This window comes from Anomaloglossus baeobatrachus, chromosome 11, assembly GCF_048569485.1.
Source record: "Anomaloglossus baeobatrachus isolate aAnoBae1 chromosome 11, aAnoBae1.hap1, whole genome shotgun sequence".
NCBI classification, from domain to species: Eukaryota; Metazoa; Chordata; class Amphibia; order Anura; family Aromobatidae; genus Anomaloglossus; species Anomaloglossus baeobatrachus.
The window spans coordinates 176,330,644-176,353,127 of NC_134363.1; the positions used below are offsets into that span (position 1 = coordinate 176,330,644).

Consider the following 22,484-nt stretch of genomic DNA (forward strand, 5'->3'; position numbering starts at 1 on the left):
TGTGAGGGCAGTGAAAACGAAACTAGGCCTCCGGCGAAGCCGGGGCCTAAATTTGAGCGGTGCGGCCGACGAGCAGGCACCATCGGCGCGGTTCTCGGGCGATAGCTAGAGAACCCGCCGGAAATGTCAGTAAATACAACAAGCACACTCTCCTCAAACAATACAGCACAGGGACCCCCAAATATAAACGCCTCAGGTACTTAGCTGCTGAGACGCAGGGCCAGGTCCCTGGGGATGAGTGCTCCGGTCTAGCAGGGTCCTGAAGGGCTGCGGATGGAGACCGGTCTCCTGCCAGGCATGGAGACCGTGCTGGCTCCCACTTCAAGCCAGAGCCCAGGAGGGATGGTGAAGGAGCGCGGCATGTAAGGCTCCAGCCTAGGAATCAACCTTACAACACCGCCGACACAGTGGGGTGAGAAGGGACATGCCGGGAGTCCAGACGTGGACCCGCAATCTTCAAACTCATTCCAAAAGGGAAAAATCATATGAGAATGCATGTGTGGATGTATGACCTCCTGAACACAACGCGATAAACTGGCTGGGTCTGCTCACCAGGGGGTGTATAAGCTCAGAGGGAGGAGCTACACTTTTTAGTGTAGTACTTTGTGTGTCCTCCGGAGGCAGAAGCTAAACACCCATGGTCTGGGTCTCCCAAAGGAACGATAAAGAAATGCCATTACAATACAGAGCAGGGGCCGAGTGCTGAGGAGCAGAGGGAAGAAAATCACCACCGCTCTGCTGACCCCATATCTGCAGAGTCCAGACCTCCTCTGGTAACATCAGCACAAACACTGCATCTGCCGGGAGCTTCATGGCCGAGTAGCTGCTGCAGATGTATATCACCAATCACAATGCTGAGCCATACATCACCAAGCACAATGCCAAGCCATACATCACCAAGCACAATGCTGAGCCATACATCACCAAGCACAATGCTGAGCCATACATCACCAAGCACAATGCTGAGCCGTACATCACCAAGCACAATGCTGAGCCGTACATCACCAAGCACAATGCCGAGCCGTACATCACTAAGCACAATGCCGAGCCGTACATCACCAAGCACAATGCCGAGCCATACATCACCAAGCACAATGCCGAGCCGTACATCACCAAGCACAATGCTGAACCATACATCACCAAGCACAATGCCGAGCCATACATCACTAAGCACAATGCCGAGCCATACATCACCAAGCACAATGCCGAGGCGGACATCACCAAGCACAATGCCGAGCCGTACATCACCAAGCACAATGCCGAGCCGTACATCACTAAGCACAATGCCGAGCCATACATCACCAAGCACAATGCTGAGCCGTACATCACCAAGCACAATGCCGAGCCGTACATCACTAAGCACAATGCCGAGCCATACATCACCAAGTACAATGCTGAGCCATACATCACCAAGCACAATGCCGAGCCGTACATCACTAAGCACAATGCCGAGCCGTACATCACCAAGCACAATGCCGAGCCGTACATCACTAAGTACAATGCTGAGCCGTACATCACCAAGCACAATGCCGAGCCGTACATCACTAAGCACAATGCTGAGCCGTACATCACCAAGCACAATGCCGAGCCATACATCACCAAGTACAATGCTGAGCCATACATCACCAAGCACAATGCTGAGCCATACATCACCAAGTACAATGCCGAGCCGTACATCACCAAGCACAATGCCGAGCCGTACATCACCAAGCACAATGCCGAGCCATACATCACCAAGTACAATGCTGAGCCATACATCACCAAGCACAATGCTGAGCTGTACATCACCAAGCACAATGCTGAGCTGTACATCACCAAGCACAATGCTGAGCTGTACATCACCAAGCACAATGCCGAGCCGTACATCACCAAGTACAATGCCGAGCCATACATCACCAAGCACAATGCTGAGCCATACATCACCAAGTACAATGCCGAGCCGTACATCACCAAGTACAATGCTGAGCCATACATCACCAAGTACAATGCTGAGCCATACATCACCAAGTACAATGCTGAGCCGTACATCACCAAGTACAATGCCGAGCCATACATCACCAAGTACAATGCTGAGCCATACATCACCAAGCACAATGCTGAGGCGGACATCACCAAGCACAATGCCGAGCCATACATCACCAAGCACAATGCTGAGCCGTACATCACCAAGCACAATGCTGAGCCGTACATCACCAAGCACAATGCTGAGCCGTACATCACCAAGCACAATGCTGAGGCGGACATCACCAAGCACAATGCCGAGCCATACATCACCAAGCACAATGCTGAGCCGTACATCAAGCACAATGCTGAGCCGTACATCGCCAAGCACAATGCTGAGCTGTACATCACCAAGCACAATGCCGAGCCATACATCACCAAGCACAATGCCGAGCCATACATCACCAAGCACAATGCGGAGCTATACATCACTAAGCACAATGCCAAGCCGTACATCACCAAGCACAATGCCGAGCCATAGATCACCAAGCACAATGCGGAGCCATACATCACCAAGCACAATGCTGAGCCATACATCACCAAGCACAATGCTGAGCCGTACATCACCAAGCACAATGCCGAGCATCGGATGAAGAGGTGTAAAGCTGCCACCGCTGGACTCTGGAGGAGACGTGTTCTCTGCAGTGATGGATCGCACTGCTCTATCTGCGTCTCATGGAGGAGTCTGGGATTGGTGATGGAGGACATTACCCCCTGACTGCATTGTGCCCCTGTACAGATTGTGGAGGAGGATAATGCTCTGGGCTGTTATCAGGTGTCGGCCTCAACATTAGTCCCAGTGAAGCCTCTTAGCCATAAGCCTCAGCTCACCACAGATTATCATCACCCTGGTAGAGATAAGGACGGGGATAAACCCTCCCAAATATATTCCTTACAGCACAAATCTCCTGGATCAGACACAGCCCAGAGATGCAGGGCTGACACATAACTAATGACACCTGCATCCTTCCCTATTACTCTGGGGAGCACAGCGAGGTGCGGACGCTCTCACACACAGACTCACACAACCTCGTCCTTCCAGACCGTCTTACTTGAGTTTGGAGGCCACGAGTCTCTGTATTCATTTAACTCTTTATTTCCAGACAGCTTTCCTCGTGCCTAATTATGGAGAAGTGACACAAAACCGTAGATGACAACTTTTATGTAAACATGGGAAAATAATTCTTAAAAGAGAAAAAATCAGGACCTTACCCGAGCTGCTGCAGAACCTCTTGGATAGGAATTGGTTTATTAATCAACAGGCAATTGTGATTCTTAACAAGAAACCTTCTCTATTTGTCTGCCAAGAGATTCTGCAGCAGCTGTTATGTGAGTGTGTGTACGTTTATGTGTGTATATGTTTGTATGTGTGTGTATGTCTATGTTTTTGTGTGTATATATACTGTATGTTTGTGTTTTTATGTCTATGTTTATCTGTGTGTATATATATGTTTATGTGTGTATGTTTATGTGTGTATATATGTTTATGTGTGTATGTTTATGTGTGTATGTTTTTGTGTGTATATATGTTTATGTGTCTATGTTTTTGTGTATGTTTATGTGTGTATGTTTATGTGTGTGTATATATATTTATGTGTGTATGTTTATGTGTGTGTATATATGTTTATGTGTGTATGTTTATGTGTGTGTATGTCTATGTTTTCATGTGTGTGTATGTCTGTTTTTGTGTATGTTTATGTGTGTATGTTTATGTGTGTGTATATATATTTATGTGTTTATGTTTATGTGTGTGTATGTCTATGTTTTCATGTGTGTGTATGTCTATGTTTTTATATGTGTGTGTGTATGTCTATGTTTTTATATGTGTGTGTGTATGTCTATGTTTTTGTGTATGTTTATGTGTGTATGTTTATGTGTGTGTATATATGTGTGTGTATGTCTATGTTTTTATGTGTGTGTATGTCTATGTTTTTGTGTATGTTTATGTGTGTGTATATATGTTTATGTGTGTATGTTTATGTGTGTGTTTGTGTTCTTATGTGAGTGTGTATGTTTATGTGTGTGTATATATGTTTATGTGTGTATGTTTATGTGTGTGTATATATCTTTATGTGTGTATGTTTATGTGTGTGTATATATGTTTATGTGTGTATGTTTATGTGTGTGTATGTCTATGTTTTCATGTGTGTGTATGTCTATGTTTTTGTGTATGTTTATGTGTGTATGTTTATGTGTGTGTATATATGTTTATGTGTGTATGTTTATGTGTGTGTATATATCTTTATGTGTGTATGTTTATGTGTGTGTATATATGTTTATGTGTGTATGTTTATGTGTGTGTATGTCTATGTTTTCATGTGTGTGTATGTCTATGTTTTTGTGTATGTTTATGTGTGTATGTTTATGTGTGTGTGTGTGTTTGTGTTGTTATGTGAGTGTGTGTATGTTTATGTGTATTTATGCTTGTGTATATTTTATATCACTCCCGCCTTGCACATGGACGTACGTTACATGACATCTTACCTTCCTGTCCTGCCTCCTCTGGTTTTCGATGGCGTGCAGTCTGTCCATCAGGCTGGCTATGCCCTGCTCCAGGCTGTCTATAGTGTGATGTTGCGGGTCATGACCACTGAAGCTATTTCTTAGACTACGCAGAGCATCGCGGACCAACTGCAGATCATTAGCCTAAACAGACAGGATTGGATCATGTCAGTGTACACAGTGTATATTCCACCAATGACACAATCTGACTGCTCCAGACTTCAATATCACACGTTCTTCATCATAACCAGCAGGGGTTACTATTGTCCAGTAAAAGGCCTGGTCTCCAACCCGTGACTGCACGGCATGCTGGGAGTTGTAGTTTCACACAGATTGGAGACTGCGGTCTTACAGTGTCATCGGTGTAATCACTTGATTTCCCCATCACTAGTGATACCCACCGTGCGAGGCGCAGGGTCTCGGGTAGGACATTTGCCGGACGTCTGGAGGAATCCATTAGTCTGTGGCGGGTGACTGATGTAACTATTCACCTGGAGACATCAAAGCCACAGCATAAAGAAAACACCAGAAATACAATTCTACAGACAAACAATTAAGGAATTTGTACACACAGGGGCTACTGACCCAATGGAGGAGAGGGCTACTGACCTAATGGAGGGGGCTACTGACCTAAGAGAGGAGGCGGCTACTGACCTAATGGAGGAGGGGGCTACTGACCTAATGGAGGAGGGGGCTACTGACCCAATGGAGGAGGGGGCTACTGACCTAATGGAGGAGAGGGCTACTGACCTAATGGAGGAGAGGGCTACTGACCTAATGGAGGAGGGGGCTACTGACCTAATGGAGGAGGGGGCTACTGACCTAATGGAGGAGAGGGCTACTGACCTAATGGAGGAGGGGGCTACTGACCTAATGGAGGAGAGGGCTACTGACCTAATGGAGGAGGGGGCTACTGACCTAATGGAGGAGAGGGCTACTGACCTAATGGAGGAGAGGGCTACTGACCTAATGGAGGAGAGGGCTACTGACCTAATGGAGGAGGGGGGCTACTGACCTAATGGAGGAGGGGGCTACTGACCTAATGGAGGAGAGGGCTACTGACCTAATGGAGGAGAGGGCTACTGACCTAATGGAGGAGGGGGCTACTGACCTAATGGAGGAGAGGGCTACTGACCTAATGGAGGAGGGGGCTACTGACCTAATGGAGGAGAGGGCTACTGACCTAATGGAGGAGGGGGCTACTGACCTAATGGAGGAGAGGGCTACTGACCTAATGGAGGAGGGGGCTACTGACCTAATGGAGGAGGGGGCTACTGACCTAATGGAGGAGGGGGCTACTGACCTAATGGAGGAGAGGGCTACTGACCTAATGGAGGAGGGGGCTACTGACCTAATGGAGGAGAGGGCTACTGACCTAATGGAGGAGAGGGCTACTGACCTAATGGAGGAGGGGGCTACTGACCTAATGGAGGAGGGGGCTACTGACCTAATGGAGGAGGGGGCTACTGACCTAATGGAGGAGAGGGCTACTGACCTAATGGAGGAGGGGGCTACTGACCTAATGGAGGAGGGGGCTACTGACCTAATGGAGGAGGGGGCTACTGACCTAATGGAGGAGAGGGCTACTGACCTAATGGAGGAGGGGGCTACTGACCTAATGGAGGAGAGGGCTACTGACCTAATGGAGGAGGGGGCTACTGACCTAATGGAGGAGGGGGCTACTGACCTAATGGAGGAGAGGGCTACTGACCTAATGGAGGAGGGGGCTACTGACCTAATGGAGGAGGGGGCTACTGACCTAAAGGAGGAGGGGGCTACTGACCTAAAGGAGGAGGGGGCTACTGACCTAAAGGAGGAGGGGGCTACTGACCTAATGGAGGAAGAAGCTACTGACCTAAGAGAGGAGGGGGCTACTGACCTAATGGAGGAGGGGGCTACTGACCTAATGGAGGAGGGGGCTACTGACCTAAAGGAGGAGGGGGCTACTGACCTAATGGAGGAGGGGGACACTGACCTAATGGAGGAGGGGGCTACTGACCTAATGGAGGAGGGGGCTACTGACCTAATGGAGGAGGGGGCTACTGACCTAATGGAGGAGGGGGCTACTGACCTAATGGAGGAGGGGGCTACTGACCTAATGGAGGGGGCTACTGACCTAAAGGAGGAGGGGACTACTGACCTAAAGGAGGAGGGGGCTAGTGACCTAAAGGAGGAGGGGGCTACTGACCTAAGAGAGGAGGGGGCTACTGACCTAAGAGAGGAGGGGGCTACTGACCTAAAGGAGGAGGGGGCTATTGACCTACCAGAGGAGGGGGCTACTGACCTAATGGAGGAGGGGGCTACTGACCTAATAGAGGAGGGGGCTACTGACCTAATAGAGGAGGGGGCTACTGACCTAATAGAGGAGGGGGACACTGACCTAATGGAGGAGGGGGCTACTGACCTACTAGAGGAGGGGGCTACTGACCTAATGGAGGAGGGGGCTAGTGACCTAATAGAGGAGGGGGCTACTGACATAATAGAGGAGGGGGACACTGACCTAATGGAGGAGGGGGCTACTGACCTAATGGAGGAGGGGGCTACTGACCTAATGGAGGAGGGGGCTAGTGACCTAATGGAGGAGGGGGCTAGTGACCTAATGGAGGGGGCTACTGACCTAAAGGAGGAGTGGGCTACTGACCTAAAGGAGGAGAGGGCTACTGACCTAATAGAGGAGGGGGCTACTGACCTAATAGAGGAGGGGGACACTGACCTAATGGAGGAGGGGGCTACTGACCTACTAGAGGAGGGGGCTACTGACCTAATGGAGGAGGGGGCTAGTGACCTAATAGAGGAGGGGGACACTGACCTAATGGAGGAGGGGGCTACTGACCTAATGGAGGAGGGGGCTACTGACCTAATGGAGGGGGCTACTGACCTAAAGGAGGAGTGGGCTACTGACCTAAAGGAGGAGGGGGCTACTGACCTAAAGGAGGAGGGGGCTACTGACCTAAAGGAGGAGGAGGCTACTGACCTAAGAGAAGAGGGGGCTACTGAGCTAATGGAGGAGGGGGCTACTGACCTAATGAAGGAGGGGGCTAGTGACCTAATGGACGAGGGGGCTAGTGGCATAATGGAGGAGGGGACTGCTGACCTAATGGAGGAGGGGGCTACTGACCTAATGTAAGAAGGGGCTACTATTATAGTGTTAGGGGGCTAGTGACCTAGTGTAAGAGGGGGCTATCACTGAACATGTACCTGGTGCACAGGACGGCGGCAGTTATTATTCCTGCACTTGCCCAGTTGCTGGATGGATGGACGGTGCATGCAGCATATTACAAAAAAAAAGCGGGGAGTCCATTGTCTCAGAGAACAAACGCACCTCAATACTATTATCTGCTATAACTTGTAGTATCAGGATGAGGAAAGTCCAAGGCTTTCTCCACGACTGTAAACATTGATGAGTCCAGAGTGGTAAGAAAAAAACTCTAATTCACCTTCTGGGTCAGCGCCGCTTCCCGTACTCAGTACCATGTCCCCCGCCAGACTCCATACACTGACATCTGGAGGGGAGGGGGTGTCGTATGACTGCTGCAGACAATCACCTGCAGCCTTCACATTCTGACTGGATACGACGGCTTTTCTACTACAGTATTTCTATTTATCACTGATTTTCCCTGTAACCGGGGCTGGTATATTAGACCCAATTACAGGGGAAAAAAAATCACAGTTCTGACCTCACTGCAATCACAGGATCGCCAAGGTGGGAGGAGGACGACTTATTAATGCTTCCTATACTGTGTATACAGCACTCAGTTAGCTCTGTGTATGCAGCGATCAGCATAGCAGAGATAATTACCCCGCCCTACCTTCTCTATGGGAGTCCGGCCGCCTCTGACAGCAGATGCACAAGTGCGTGCAGTTTCTGATGTCTTAAAAACCCCTTTCCACAGTCATATATGGACCGGCCTGACATTTTAAATTGTTTAGGAAGTAGATGCTTATGACTAGCAAGATACAGGTAAGAGACGATGGAGATGTACCTGGTCGTCCTCCCTGCTCAGGAACTGCTGGAGAAGAACCTTCCTGTTGTCTAACTCTTTCTGGAGATCATTCTGCATGAAAAAAAAAACGAAGGGTGACCTCATTTTTAGCGGCTACAAACCTTAGATAATCGTCAGCCGACAGCTAATTCTTCTGACCCTCCCTTTATACCTGCATGCTCAGTTTGGCCGAGCATGCATGTGCTTTCCATAGAAGCAGTGGAGAAAGGTGCTGGGAGACCCATCTGATGACAGCGTATCTCCTTGGAGAAAAAAAATAATTCTGATCCTTCTGTCCTCTGACAAAGTATTTTGGTGAAACACTGTGCCCTTCAGAGTCAACCTGTCTCCCCGAAATGAACAGGTTCAGCTGACGTTTTCTCTTATGTGTATGAGGGGTTAATACTGATATGACCTGCATTCAGTACCTTCTGATGATTGGCTTCGGACAGTTTTCGATGTGCTTCGTCCAGTTTCCCTTGCATTTGCTGTATGAGCCAATCCTTTTGTGTGATTTCTTTCTGCCGGAAAGAAGAGGTTTCTCAGTACAGTCGGCTCGTGTAACCGTCTATGCACAGGTAATAATGGTCTAATCCACCGTGCGATTCCTCTCTCCATAGTCAGGTGTTTACCCCAGTAACACCGTGTATCTCAATATATGACTATAGATCTGAAAATAAGGAGCGCTGATAGTGTAACACCAAAGTGATCAGTGGGGTATACCTGGAAAATATACACTCACCTGAATCAGTTGTGACAGTCACAACCACTAGTGCGCATGAGATAATGGCGTCTGCTGCCGCCCCACGTGGATGAGCATACAAGATAGGGCAGAGAAGGGGTTAATGCTGCGCATCAGCCAAATGAAGACGTATAATGTTGATGAAGATGAGTATTCTTTTATTTCATAGGTCTACGCGTTTCGAGAAACGCGTAGACCTATGAAATAAAAGAATACTCATCTTCATCAACATTATACGTCTTCATTTGGCTGATGCGCAGTATTAACCCCTTCTCTGCCCTATCTTGTATGAATATATGACTATAGGACTTTCTGCATTCATACAACTCATATATAAACAAAGCCGTACTTTATATTCTGCAATAAACTGGTTTCTTTCTTCCAATTTTCTTTGCAAATCCACCTAAGAAAAAAAAAAAAAGTTAGTCAGTCTACATCAAATTCGCCTTTCCAAAACTTCCCAAAAAGACTGGGGGTTCCCATCAGCTTCTCCTGTGACTCCAGACATGTCTGCCTTTTCAGGGAATCGCAATGTGGTTTGTTTCTGCACACAAGGACAATCCACCTAACTATCTGCAAAGGCAATCCACACTGGGATAACGTCCAGCACCTATTGTGCTGGCAGAATGCTGTTAAAGGGGAATCGTCCATTTAAAAAAAATGGGAATGACTGTGTGCATTTATCAGATTTAGTTCAAGGAAAAGACAAATAAATTGCCCACAGCGGCCAATTAGATGACACTTATTTTCTAAGGCTTTTTGGGAAATGGTAGTAGTGGTCTGATACTGGCTGCAGGCAAGATCTTCACTTTTCCTTTGGACTGTGATAGTTAAGTTATTTGGAAATTCGGGCTACTGCTTGCCCCTTGTCTGTAGCCACCTCCCAGGCTCTTTATAAAAGTTTTGGCCATTTCCTAGTTCGAGATTTCTGATTTCTCTATGGTGGATGACGCGGTGACCGGACAGTTAGGTGAGGGTCTTGTGCACCCGCTGGTGGTCTCTAGCCCCGGAGAACGCCCGGTTTCGCCGTATACTCACGTTCTGATTGTGCAGCTCGTCCTTGTCCATGTTGGTCCTCAGTAGTTCCTGCTTCAGCTGGAGCACGCTGCCCTCTTGTTGAGCCATCCTCTGCTGGAGCGCATCCTGCGGGGAAGAGGAGACGTGGACGTGGTACAGAAATACCAGCGCTGTGCAATATGTGGGCCATCCATAAACAAAGGAGGCCGCCAGGCACCGCTTTACTCCATTAGATGCATTTTTATTTCCCACCGTCTGCCTTATATGTAACTAGCTGTAGCACCCGGCGTTGCCCGGGATAGTAACTGTCTCTCTCCCAGTCTCTGTCTGTTTGTGTCTGTCTCTTTCCGTGTCTGTCTCTTTCTCTCTGTCTCTCTCTGTTGCTCTCTCTCTGTATCTGTCTGTCTCTAGCTCTGTCTGTCTGTCTCTTTCCCCGCCTGTCTCTTTTACCGCCTGTCTCTTTCCCCGCCTGTCTTTTTCCCAGTCTGTCTCTTTCCCGTCTGTCTCTTTCCCCGCCTGTCTCTTTCCCCGCCTATCTCTTTCCCCGCCTGTCTCTTTCCCCGCCCATCTCTTTCCCCGCCCATCTCTTTCCCTGCCTCTTTCCCCGCCTGTCTCTTTCCCCGTCTGTCTCTTTTCCTGTCTTTTTCCTTGTCTCTGTCTCTTTCCTTGTTTTTGTCTCTTTCCCTTTCCCAGTCTGCCTCTTACTCTGTCTGTGCCTGTCTGTCTCTCTCTGTTTCTCTACCGACATCTTATTACCTCACACATAAGCTTGTTATACTATGAATGTCCTTTGTTGCCTATAGCAACCAATCACAGCTCCTATTAATGACCTGTAGTTCCCAGCTCCATTGACTTTAATGGAGGCAGGTTTGTTGGAGAGTAACTGTAAAGCACGGGGTTAAATTTTCCCGTCAAAACATAGTCTATGACGTTCCCTGAGTCAAATGGAGTGTCTGTACAAAATTTCGTGATTGTAAAATGCAACGGTGCGTACTTCCTTACTATGATTCCCTTACGCTTAGTATATAAAGAGTCACTGATGTCCAGATATGAAGCGTCCACAGCCATCTTATGTGTGTGGAGGTCTCACGCCCTCCCCGGCAGCAGATGTGGCGTTACACTCTCAGCCGCCCTCCCTCCAATAAGCAGATGACGCTTCTCCCGAAATTCCATTATAGCATTAGTCACACATATTAATAGTGAGATTAGCCCCTCCAGTGCCGGCTCCTCAGTGACATCGCCAGGATCAGGCTCCCTCCATGACGCCGCCGGGACCCTCCTCACCTTTATCGCTTGCAGGTTGCGATTGTCCTGCTTGCAGCTCTGAAGCTCCTTCTGCAATGACAACATTCAATGCGTGAGATTCATCGATGTGAGCGATTGCCGTGTCCAGGATTAAAAAATAGGGGCTCTTTTTTTTGGGGGGGGGGGGGGTGAAACAGCACCGCACTTATCTAGAGGCCATGACTGGTATTGCAGCTCAGCATTATTTACTCTTCTAATCCTGGACATCCCCTTTAAATTAAGTTCTAACGATCATCTGTGTGCAAAATAACGTCTATACATCATATTTCCTTACATCACGGATGCGCAGACGTCCCCCTGATTGTCGGCAGCACCCCCACCCCACCCCTCCCATTTTATGCATTGTTACCAGGCATGACTTTACAGGGCAAAAAGTGAGAATACCATCCCCAACCTTTACACCTCATAAGGGAGGCTGCAAACAGCTACGGAATGATTGCTGGAGATGCTAAGACCCCCACCAGTCTCAAGAACAGGGGGTCTCAATGCCAGCATTAGTGAGCACGCGTGACCACCATCTTTAGAGTGAATGGAGCTGAGATTGTTACTAGTGCTCCTTTCACACAGGGGTCTTTTCTAGATTTAGGTGACATTACGTCACCACTGTGTGCTGTATCACATCAGTCGTAGGATCATGGATACATATATATTACCATCCCCCCTGGAGAGGAGACCCCCGGAGCTCGCAGCCCCCTCTTACCTTCAGGGCCTGGTTCTCGCTCATACTTTGGTCCAGACGGCTTTTGATGATGACCTGGAGGGAGAGTTTTCATTAGTGGCGTCCAGCAGCGCGGTGCCCGGGCGTATGCGGTCAGGGTGGTAAGGAGAGGTGCGGACTCACCAATTGTTCCTCCGGGCACGCCCCGTCCTCGCGCAGGCAGAACAAGCTCTCCTGTTCGTCCTCGGGAAGGGATCCGTTTAGCAGTAAGGCCTGAATAGGAAACACAATACTGTAACCAAGGGGGGGGACGGGAGCGGAGCCGCCTGTCACCGGAGAACACGGAGGTGAAGATAAACAGCTCCATTGTCAACCGTAAAATAGGACATTTCTGTGACCTGAGCCCCGAAGAATAAAAAATAAAGACATTGTATCGCTTTTATATTGTAAAGTCCATCCCCAATTATTACAGAATCTGCCACACACTTTATTTATGTAAAAACCTTCTTACTCCACTTATGAGCCACTTCTCAAGACAAGAACAGCCGGCTCACTGAGGAATCAGATTACAGCAGATTACAGCAGTCATATATTAAAGTCTATGGAGAGGGGAGATGGTAGGAGCAAAGAGAGACACTGCTGCTGCTTTCTAAGTGTTTTAACTCTTCGCTCAGAGCTGGTTTCACAGCTACACTGCCTGGTACTGCTGTATAATGTTCTCCATGCTGTGTTATAGTAGTGACTAATCTCATCCAAGAGCAGGATGCACAGATAAACTGCTGTGTATTGTTGTATAATGACCTCGATGCTGTTGCTTTTTAGTGTTTTGTTTCACCAGTGCTGGTTTCACAGCTACACTGCTCAGCACTGCTCAATAATGTTCTATCTGCTGCTTTATAGAAGTGTTTCATCTCACCCAAGAGCTGAATTCACAGCTACACTGCTCAGCACTGCTCGATAATGTTACAGTCATAAAGTTTGGGCACCCCTATTAATGCTAACCTTTTTTCTTTATAACAATTTGGGTTTTTGCAGCAGCTATTTCAGTTTCATATATCTAATAACTGATGGACTGAGTAATATTTCTGGATTGAAATGAAGTTTATTGCACTAACAGAAAATGTGCAATCCGCATTTAAACAAAATTTGACCGGTGCAAAAGTATGGGCACCTCAACATAAAAGTGACAAATATTTTGTAGATCCTCTTTTTGCAAAAATCATATTTTGTAGATCCTCTTTTTGCAAAAATCACAGCCTCTAGTCGCTTCCTGTAGCTTTTAATGAGTTCCTGGATCCTGGATGAAGGTAGATTTGACCATTTCTGTTTACAAAACAATTCCAGTTCAGGTAAGTTTGATGGTCGCCGAGCATGGACAGCCACTTCAAATCATCCCACAGATGTTCAATGATATTCAGGTCTGGGGACTGGGATGGCCATTCCAGAACATTGTAATTGTTCCTCTGCATGAATGCCTGAGTAGATTTGGAGCGGTGTTTTGGATCATTGTCTTGCTGAAATATCCATCCCCTGCGTAACTTCAACTTCGTCACTGATTCTTGCACATTATTGTCAAGAATCTGCTGATACCGAGTTGAATCCATGCGACCCTCAACTTTAACAAGATTCCCGGTGCCGGCTTTGGCCACACAGCCCCAAAGCATGATGGAACCTCCACCAAATGTTACTGTGGGTAGCAAGTGCTTTTCTTGGAATGCCGTGTTTTTTTGCCTCCATGCATAACGCCTTTTTGTATGACCAAACAACTCAATCTTTGTTTCATCAGTCCACAGGACCTTCGTCCAAAATGTAACTGGCTTGTCCATATGTGCTTTTGCATACCTCAGGCGACTCTGTTTGTGGCGTGCTTGCAGAAACGGCTTCTTTCACATCACTCTCCCATACAGCTTCTCCTTGTGCAAAGTGCGCTGTATTGTTGACCGAGCACATTGACACAATCTGCAGCAAGATGATGCTGCAGGTCTTTGGAGGTGGTCTGTGGATTGTCCTTGACTGTTCTCACCATTCTTCTTCTCTGCCTTTCTGATATTTTTCTTGGCCTGCCACTTCTGGGCTTAACAAGAACTGTACCTGTGTTCTTCCATTTCCTTACTATGTTCCTCACAGTGGAAACTGACAGTTTAAATCTCTGAGACAACTTTTTGTACCTTCCCCTGAACAACTATGTTGAATAATCTTTGTTTTCAGATCATTTGAGAGTTGTTTTGAGGAGTCCATGATGCCACTCTTCATAGGAGATTCAAATAGGAGAACAACTTGCAAGTGGCCACCTTAAATACCTTTTCTCATGATTGGATACACCTACCTATGAAGATCAAAGCTCAATGAGGTTACAAAACCAATTTAGTGCTTTAGTAAGTCAGTAAAAAGTAGTTAGGAGTGTTCAAATCAAGAAATTGATAAGGGTGCCCATACTTTTGCACCGGTCAAATTTTGTTTAAATGCGGATTGCACATTTTCTGTTAGTGCAATAAACCTCATTTCAATCCAGAAATATTACTCAGTCCATTAGTTATAAGATATATGAAACTGAAATAGCAAAAACCCAAATTGTTATAAAGAAAAAAGGTTAACATTAATAGGGGTGCCCAAACTTTTTCATATGACTGTATATCTGCTGCTTTATAATAGTGTTTCATCTCACCCCAGAGCTGAATTCACAGCTACACTGCCCAGTACTGCTCAATAATGTTAGATCTGCTGCTTTATAGAAGTGTTTCATCTCATCCAAGAGCTGAATTCACAGCTACACTGCTCAGTACTGCTCGATAATGTTATATCTGCTGCTTTATAGTAGTGTTTCATCTCACCCAAGAGCTGAATTCACAGCTACACTGCTCAGTACTGCTCGATAATGTTATATATGCTGCTTTATAGTAGTGTTTCATCTCATCCAAGAGCTGAATTCACAGCTACACTGCTCAGTACTGCTCGATAATGTTATATCTGCTGCTTTATAGTAGTGTTTCATCTCATCCAAGAGCTGAATTCACAGCTACACTGCTCAGTACCGCTCGATAATGTTATATATGCTGCTTTATAGTAGTGTTTCATCTCACCCCAGAGCTGAATTCACAGCTACACTGCTCAGTACTGCTCGATAATGTTATATATGCTGCTTTTTAGTAGTGTTTCATCTCACCCCAGAGCTGAATTCACAGCTACACTGCTCAGTACTGCTCAATAATGTTATATCTGCTGCTTTATAGTAATGTTTCATCTCACCCAAGAGCTGAATTCACAGCTACACTGCTCAGTACTGCTCGATAATGTTATATCTGCTGCTTTATAGTAGTGTTTCATCTCACCCAAGAGCTGAATTCACATTTATTCTGATGTGAGCTAAATCAGTGCTAGAGGCTGACCCCTCTCAAATAACATGCATGCTCAGCCACAGTGAGCATACATGTCTACAATAGTTGCTGACCCAGATAAATGTGTATTCCTGGGCAGAAAGGGAAAGTCCTGGGTGGACTGGAGTTGTTCCCGGGTGGGCTGTGGCTGGAGATGGGGCTTCCATGTTCCTGGAAATTTTTACAACTATGGTCTATGTGGGAGTCGGTGGGTCTGCTGTCATCCTAGTGTTGGAAGTTTAAATGCAGCTTCACTAAAGTCACCTTTGGGCTGTTACTGGCCGATCACGTGCTCATCCCACCCTTCATTGGCTGATTGGATTGATTATTGGCTCGCAATCGGCAGTGAACCATGTGGGGACCAAGAAGTTGTACTAATGATTGATCACGGCCATACAGTTTGCATCGATCAATATGAAAATGATCATATAATTGCTCGGCTCTCGTCATGGGCAGATAAGTGACCCCTCCGTGTCCCCATCACCGTTCTCCCACTGCACACGGATGGCAGGTGGCCACATAACAGAAAAGCCCCATGAAGTGAGCAGATAATTACGGCTTCACACCACAGATGCGATGGCGGCCATGACGCTACTGTCCTCTCCGGATTATAATTAGAAGGTACGCCCGCGCCTTATCTCCCAATACACCCCGCACCCGCACGCCTTCTCATGAATTACAATGACTTAACACCCGGCAGCGGCATCCTCTGTTCACACCTCCGGGTGCTATTTCGGCCACATTGTGAAAAACCTGTTAATCTGGATGTGATTTACACATTTCACCAAAAAACGGTATCTCACAAATGTGATAGGAAAGAGCACAGCGGAAGGAGAGAGCACAGCGGAAGGAGAGAGCACAGAGAGAGCACAGCGGAAGGAGAGCGCACAGCCGAAAGAGAGAGCACAGCGGAAGGAAAAGAGCACAGCGGAAGGAGAGAGCACAGCGGAACGAGAGAGCACAGCGGAAGGAGAGAGCACAGCCGAAGGAAAAGAGCACAGCGGAAGGAAAAGAGCACAGCGGAAGGAGAGAGCACAGCCGAAGGAGAGAGCACAGCCGAAGGAGAGAGCACAGCCGAAGGAGAGAGCACAGCCGAAGGAGAGAGCACAGCCGAAGGAGAGAGCACAGCGGAAAGGAAAGAGCACAATGGAAGGAAAGAGCACAGCGGAAGGAAAAGAGCACAGCGGAAGGAGAGAGCACAGCCGAAGGAGAGAGCACAGCGGAAGGAAAAAGAGCACAGCGGAAGGAAAAGAGCACAGCGGAAGGAAAAGAACACAGCGGAAGGAAAAGAGCACAGCGAACGGAAAAGAGCACAGCGAAAGGAAAAGAGCACAGCGGAAGGAAAGAGCACAGCGGAAGGAAAAGAGCACAGCGGAAAGGAAAGAGCACAGCGGAAGGAAAGAGCACAGCGGAAGGAAAAGAGCACAGCGGAAGGAAAGAGCACAGCGGAAGGAAAGAGCACAGCGGAAGGAAAGAGCACAGCGGAAGGAAAAGAGCACAGCGGAAGGAAAGAGCACAGCGGAAGGAAAGAGCACAGCGGAAGGAAAGAGCACAGCGGAAGGAAAAGAGCACAGCGGAAGGAAAAGAGCACAGCGGAAGGAAAAGAGCACAGCGGAAGGAAAAGAGCACAGCGGAAGGAAAAGAGCACAGCGGAAGGAAAAGAGCACAGCGGAAGGAAAAGAGCACAGCGGAAGGAAAAGAGCACAGCGGAAGGAAAAGAGCACAGCGGAAGGAAAAGAGCACAGCGGAAGGAAAAGAGCACAGCGGAAGGAAAAGAGCACAGCGGAAGGAAAGAGCACAGCGGAAGGAAAAGAGCACAGCGGAAGGAAAAGAGCACAGTGGAAGGAAAGAGCACAGTGGAAGGAAAGAGCACAGCGGAAGGAAAAGAGCACAGCGGAAGGAAAAGAGCACAGCGGAAGGAGAGAGCACAGCCGAAGGAGAGAGCACAGCCGAAGGAGAGAGCACAGCCGAAGGAGAGAGCACAGCCGAAGGAGAGAGCACAGCCGAAGGAGAGAGCACAGCGGAAAGGAAAGAGCACAATGGAAGGAAAGAGCACAGCGGAAGGAAAAGAGCACAGCGGAAGGAGAGAGCACAGCCGAAGGAGAGAGCACAGCGGAAGGAAAAAGAGCACAGCGGAAGGAAAAGAGCACAGCGGAAGGAAAAGAACACAGCGGAAGGAAAAGAGCACAGCGAACGGAAAAGAGCACAGCGAAAGGAAAAGAGCACAGCGGAAGGAAAGAGCACAGCGGAAGGAAAAGAGCACAGCGGAAAGGAAAGAGCACAGCGGAAGGAAAGAGCACAGCGGAAGGAAAAGAGCACAGCGGAAGGAAAGAGCACAGCGGAAGGAAAGAGCACAGCGGAAGGAAAGAGCACAGCGGAAGGAAAAGAGCACAGCGGAAGGAAAGAGCACAGCGGAAGGAAAGAGCACAGCGGAAGGAAAGAGCACAGCGGAAGGAAAAGAGCACAGCGGAAGGAAAAGAGCACAGCGGAAGGAAAAGAGCACAGCGGAAGGAAAAGAGCACAGCGGAAGGAAAAGAGCACAGCGGAAGGAAAAGAGCACAGCGGAAGGAAAAGAGCACAGCGGAAGGAAAAGAGCACAGCGGAAGGAAAAGAGCACAGCGGAAGGAAAAGAGCACAGCGGAAGGAAAAGAGCACAGCGGAAGGAAAAGAGCACAGCGGAAGGAAAGAGCACAGCGGAAGGAAAAGAGCACAGCGGAAGGAAAAGAGCACAGCGGAAGGAAAGAGCACAGTGGAAGGAAAGAGCACAGCGGAAGGAAAAGAGCACAGCGGAAGGAAAAGAGCACAGCGGAAGGAGAGAGCACAGCGGAAGGAAAAGAGCACAGAGGAAGGAAAAGAGCACAGCGGAAGGAAAAGAGCACAGCGGAAGGAAAAGAGCACAGCGGAAGGAAAAGAGCACAGCGGAAGGAAAAGAGCACAGCGGAAGGAAAAGAGCACAGCGGAAGGAAAAGAGCACAGTGGAAGGAAAAGAGCACAGCGGAAGGAAAGAGCACAGCGGAAGAAAAAGAGCACAGCGGAAGGAAAAGAGCACAGCGGAAAGAAAGAGCACAGCGGAAGGAAAGAGCACAGCTGAAGGAAAAGAGCACAGCGGAAGGAAAAGAACACAGCGTAAGGAAAAGAGCACAGCGGAAGGAAAGAGCACAGCCGAAGGAAAAGAGCACATCGGAAGGAAAAGAGCACAGCGGAAGGAAAGGACACAGCGGAAGGAAAGGACACAGCGGAAGGAGAGAGCACAGCCGAAGGAGAGAGCACAGCGGAAGGAAAAGAGCACAGCGGAAGGAAAGGACACAGCGGAAGGAGAGAGCACAGCGGAAGGAGAGAGCACAGCGGAAGGAAAAGAGCACAGCAGAAGGAAAAGAGCACAGCCGAAGGAAAAGAGCACAGCCGAAGGAAAAGAGCACATCGGAAGGAAAAGAGCACAGCGGAAGGAAAAGAGCACAGCAGAAGGAAAAGAGCACAGCAGAAGGAAAAGAGCACAGCGGAAGGAAAAGAGCACAGCAGAAGGAAAAGAGCACAGCCGAAGGAAAGAGCACAGCGGAAGATCGGCAGCAAGACGTCCTCAAAGGGACAGCCCCTAACAGGATCACAGTACACTTCACTGACTGCAGGGGGCAGCATTTTAGCACTTCAGACTCACCTGTAAGCCAGATATCATTTTTTTGGCCTCCTCCATCTCCTTCTCTAAGTGATCCTGCTGCTCCAGGAGATGGTCCTCCCAGGAGGTGTCTGGGGATATGGCGGGGCTGGAGGGCTGACAGGCGGGTGGGGGTGCGGGGGCGTCATCTGTGGTCAAGAGAAACAAAGGACGAAGCAAGATAAAAGCAGCTCAGCAATGTGTCACTTCATGGCGGTACTATGTGGATACGATATGACAGTACTACGTCACGTCTGCTACAATAATATCCACATTGCAAACATTCAGGATCTTTATTTTATTTTATTTGGAACTTAGCATTGTACTGTTCCTCTATTATTCCTCCTGGAAATGTAAAAATAAAATTAACAACCGAGTCATCATTCACTTTATCAAAGGGGTGTGTCCCTCCCAATATAGATAGCACTGATTGGATAGTGTAAGATTGTGTAGGGACACACCCACCTAACATATCTGATGTATTTCCAGGAGGAGTAATAGAGGGACGGCAGAATGAATTGAAAGAAAAAATACTCCAATTGTTAGATTAAGTGGATTTATGAAAACCGACATATGGGGAGAGGTGACAAATCCTCTGTAGGGACAAACTTAGGTTTCACATTTTTTTAATATCTCTGCTTGATGTCAGTGAATAAGATTAGTATTTACATTCAGAGGTGACAGAGAACATGATTGTATCTAGTCTGTGAGCTAAATACCCGACTCTGGACTGATACATTGTAGCAAAATGTCAGATTTTATGGTTCCCCACTAAATAAAAATATATTTATTTCTAACCTTTCACTGTGGCTTTCCTCTATTATTCCTCCTGGAAATGCATGAATAAATTGACATCTGTGTATTACCATTCCAGTTGTCTAAGAGGTCAGCACTGATTGGATATTATCAGTGTATAGGGTCACGCCCCTAACTGATATTGCCCAGCTAACAATATGTATGTATTTCCAGGAGGAACAATAGAGGGACAGCACAAGAAATTGCAAAAAATATGCAAAATTGTAAACAATTAAAAAAACTGATTCTTTTTTGTATCATCTAACATATCAGGAGAGGTGACAGGTCCCATTTAGGGACCACCTTTAGTTATAATAATTTTCTTATAACATTCAGTTTCAGGTTTTTCCCATTTTCATGATTCCCGTTTGCTGTCACTGAATGAGAACGTCCTTCTTTCCATTCAAAAGTTGTATCCAGACTTATACACTGTAGCAAAATATCAGATGTTTGTGCAGCTGCTGCTCATCAGTCTATGGTCTGGACAGGACACAGTTGTGTTCTCAGGACAGGAGAGCGTTTTCATTCACTGACAGCAAGCAAATACCTGGAAAAAGGAGGCAACCGGTGGCCTCGGGACTTGCACATAAGATCAGCCGAAATTCTCATGCATGTGCTGGTTTTTCGGCCCCCTCTAATAAAGGGTGTGGTTTAATAATTATGGGTGTGGCCTATCTGCAGAGTGGGCGTGGTTTGCAGCATATGTCGCCGGCACTGACGGCCTCACCTTTCGCGGCTATGCTCTCCTCGCACTGTATGATTGTGATTTCGGCCTTCTCTTCGCACTGGACCCCGTTGGCCTCGGACTTGGAGCTGTGCACAGGACTTGGCGATGCCAGGCTGGAAGCAAATATCAGAGGGTTACCACTCAGCACCCCGTAACTGGCACGTGGGCAGAATATTTCACCACAATGGTGCACACATTACGGGCAAGTGTGACCCCACGAGGATACGACCATGTGTGACCCCCTCGAGGATATGATCATGTGTGACCCCACGAGGATACGACCATGGGTGACCCCACGAGGATACGGCCATGTGTGACCCCACGAGGATAGGACCATGTGTTACCCCACGAGGATACGACCATGGGTGACCCCACGAGGATACGGCCATGTGTGACCCCACGAGGATAGGACCATGTGTTACCCCACGAGGATACGACCATGGGTGACCCCACGAGGATACGGCCATGTGTGACCCCATGAGGATACGACCATGTGTTACCCCACGAGGATACGACCATGGGTGACCCCACGAGGATACGACCATGTGTTACTCCACGAGGATACGACCATGTGTGACCCCATGAGGATACGACCATGTGTGACCCCACGAGGATACGACCATGTGTGACCCCTCGAGGATACGACCATGGGTGACCCCACGAGGATACGACCATGGGTGACCCCACGAGGATACGACCATGTGTGACCCCACGAGGATACGACAATGTGTGACCCCTCGAGGATACGACCATGTGTGACCCCTCGAGGATATGACCATGTGTGACCCCACGAGGATATGACCATGTGTGACCCCACAAGGGTATGACCATGTGTGACCCCACGAGGATATGACCATGGGTGACCCCACGAGGATATGACCATGGGTGACCCCACGAGGATATGACCATATGTGACCACACGAGGATATGACCATGTGTGACCCCACGAGGATACGGCCATGTGTGACCCCACAAGGATACGGCCATGTGTGACCCCACGAGGATACGACCATGTGTGACCCCTCGAGGATATGACCATGTGTGACCCCTCGAGGATATGACCATGTGTGACCTCACGAGGATATGACCATGTGTGACCTCACGGGGATACGACCATGTGTGACCCCACGAGGGTATGACCATGTGTGACCCCACGGGGATACGACCATGTGTGACCCCTCGAGGATACGACCATGTGTGACCCCAGCGCCTCCTTCCTGCGTTTTTACTTCTCGGCGGCTGCACCTAATGGTTAATTTATGGGTCCCCACTGGATTATGGGAAATTGCAGCTGTCAGACGAGCTTCAATCCATCCATAATGATCAGACAGTGCAATCGCATTAGCCTGCATGGGGGAGTGCGCTTAGTGCTGCCTAATCCTGCATGGGGAGACCCTGATCATCTGCCGGGGTGAAACACAACCCTGACCGGTGAGAACCATTCTACCTATTAGTGAGACCGAGGCTTCAGCCATAAGGAGAAATAGCAGCAACTCCGGACATAGCTGGAGATAGAAAATGATAATTAATGCAGATATCGATCCTTCTTCCTAATTATCAGGAAAGACGAGGTGGGAAAGTGTTCTGTATAATATCCCTGGGAAGAGCCGAGACCGCCCGTATACCGCCAACACCCCAGAACACCCGCTGTTTACCGGGAACACCCCACAGGACCCTCCGTATACCGGGAACACCCCACAACACCCGCCGTATACCGGGAACACCCCA

At 48.2% G+C, this 22,484-nt stretch overlaps 1 protein-coding gene across 2 annotated transcripts in view; it reads right to left on the reverse strand.

The window, feature by feature from the left end:
• DIXDC1 (DIX domain containing 1) overlaps window positions 1-22,484 on the reverse strand; it is a 136,520-nt gene that overhangs the window by 17,995 nt on the left and 96,041 nt on the right. For both annotated transcript variants that reach the window (XM_075328461.1, XM_075328460.1), the window contains 12 exons: window positions 20,757-20,869; window positions 19,238-19,383; window positions 12,392-12,481; window positions 12,251-12,304; window positions 11,530-11,580; window positions 10,267-10,371; window positions 9,578-9,631; window positions 8,915-9,007; window positions 8,487-8,558; window positions 4,905-4,994; window positions 4,486-4,647; window positions 3,054-3,120 (listed from right to left, as the gene is read on the reverse strand). In XM_075328461.1, the coding sequence (XP_075184576.1) occupies window positions 3,054-3,120; window positions 4,486-4,647; window positions 4,905-4,994; window positions 8,487-8,558; window positions 8,915-9,007; window positions 9,578-9,631; window positions 10,267-10,371; window positions 11,530-11,580; window positions 12,251-12,304; window positions 12,392-12,481; window positions 19,238-19,383; window positions 20,757-20,869 (1,097 nt within the window). The remainder of the gene's footprint in view (window positions 1-3,053; window positions 3,121-4,485; window positions 4,648-4,904; window positions 4,995-8,486; window positions 8,559-8,914; window positions 9,008-9,577; window positions 9,632-10,266; window positions 10,372-11,529; window positions 11,581-12,250; window positions 12,305-12,391; window positions 12,482-19,237; window positions 19,384-20,756; window positions 20,870-22,484) is intronic.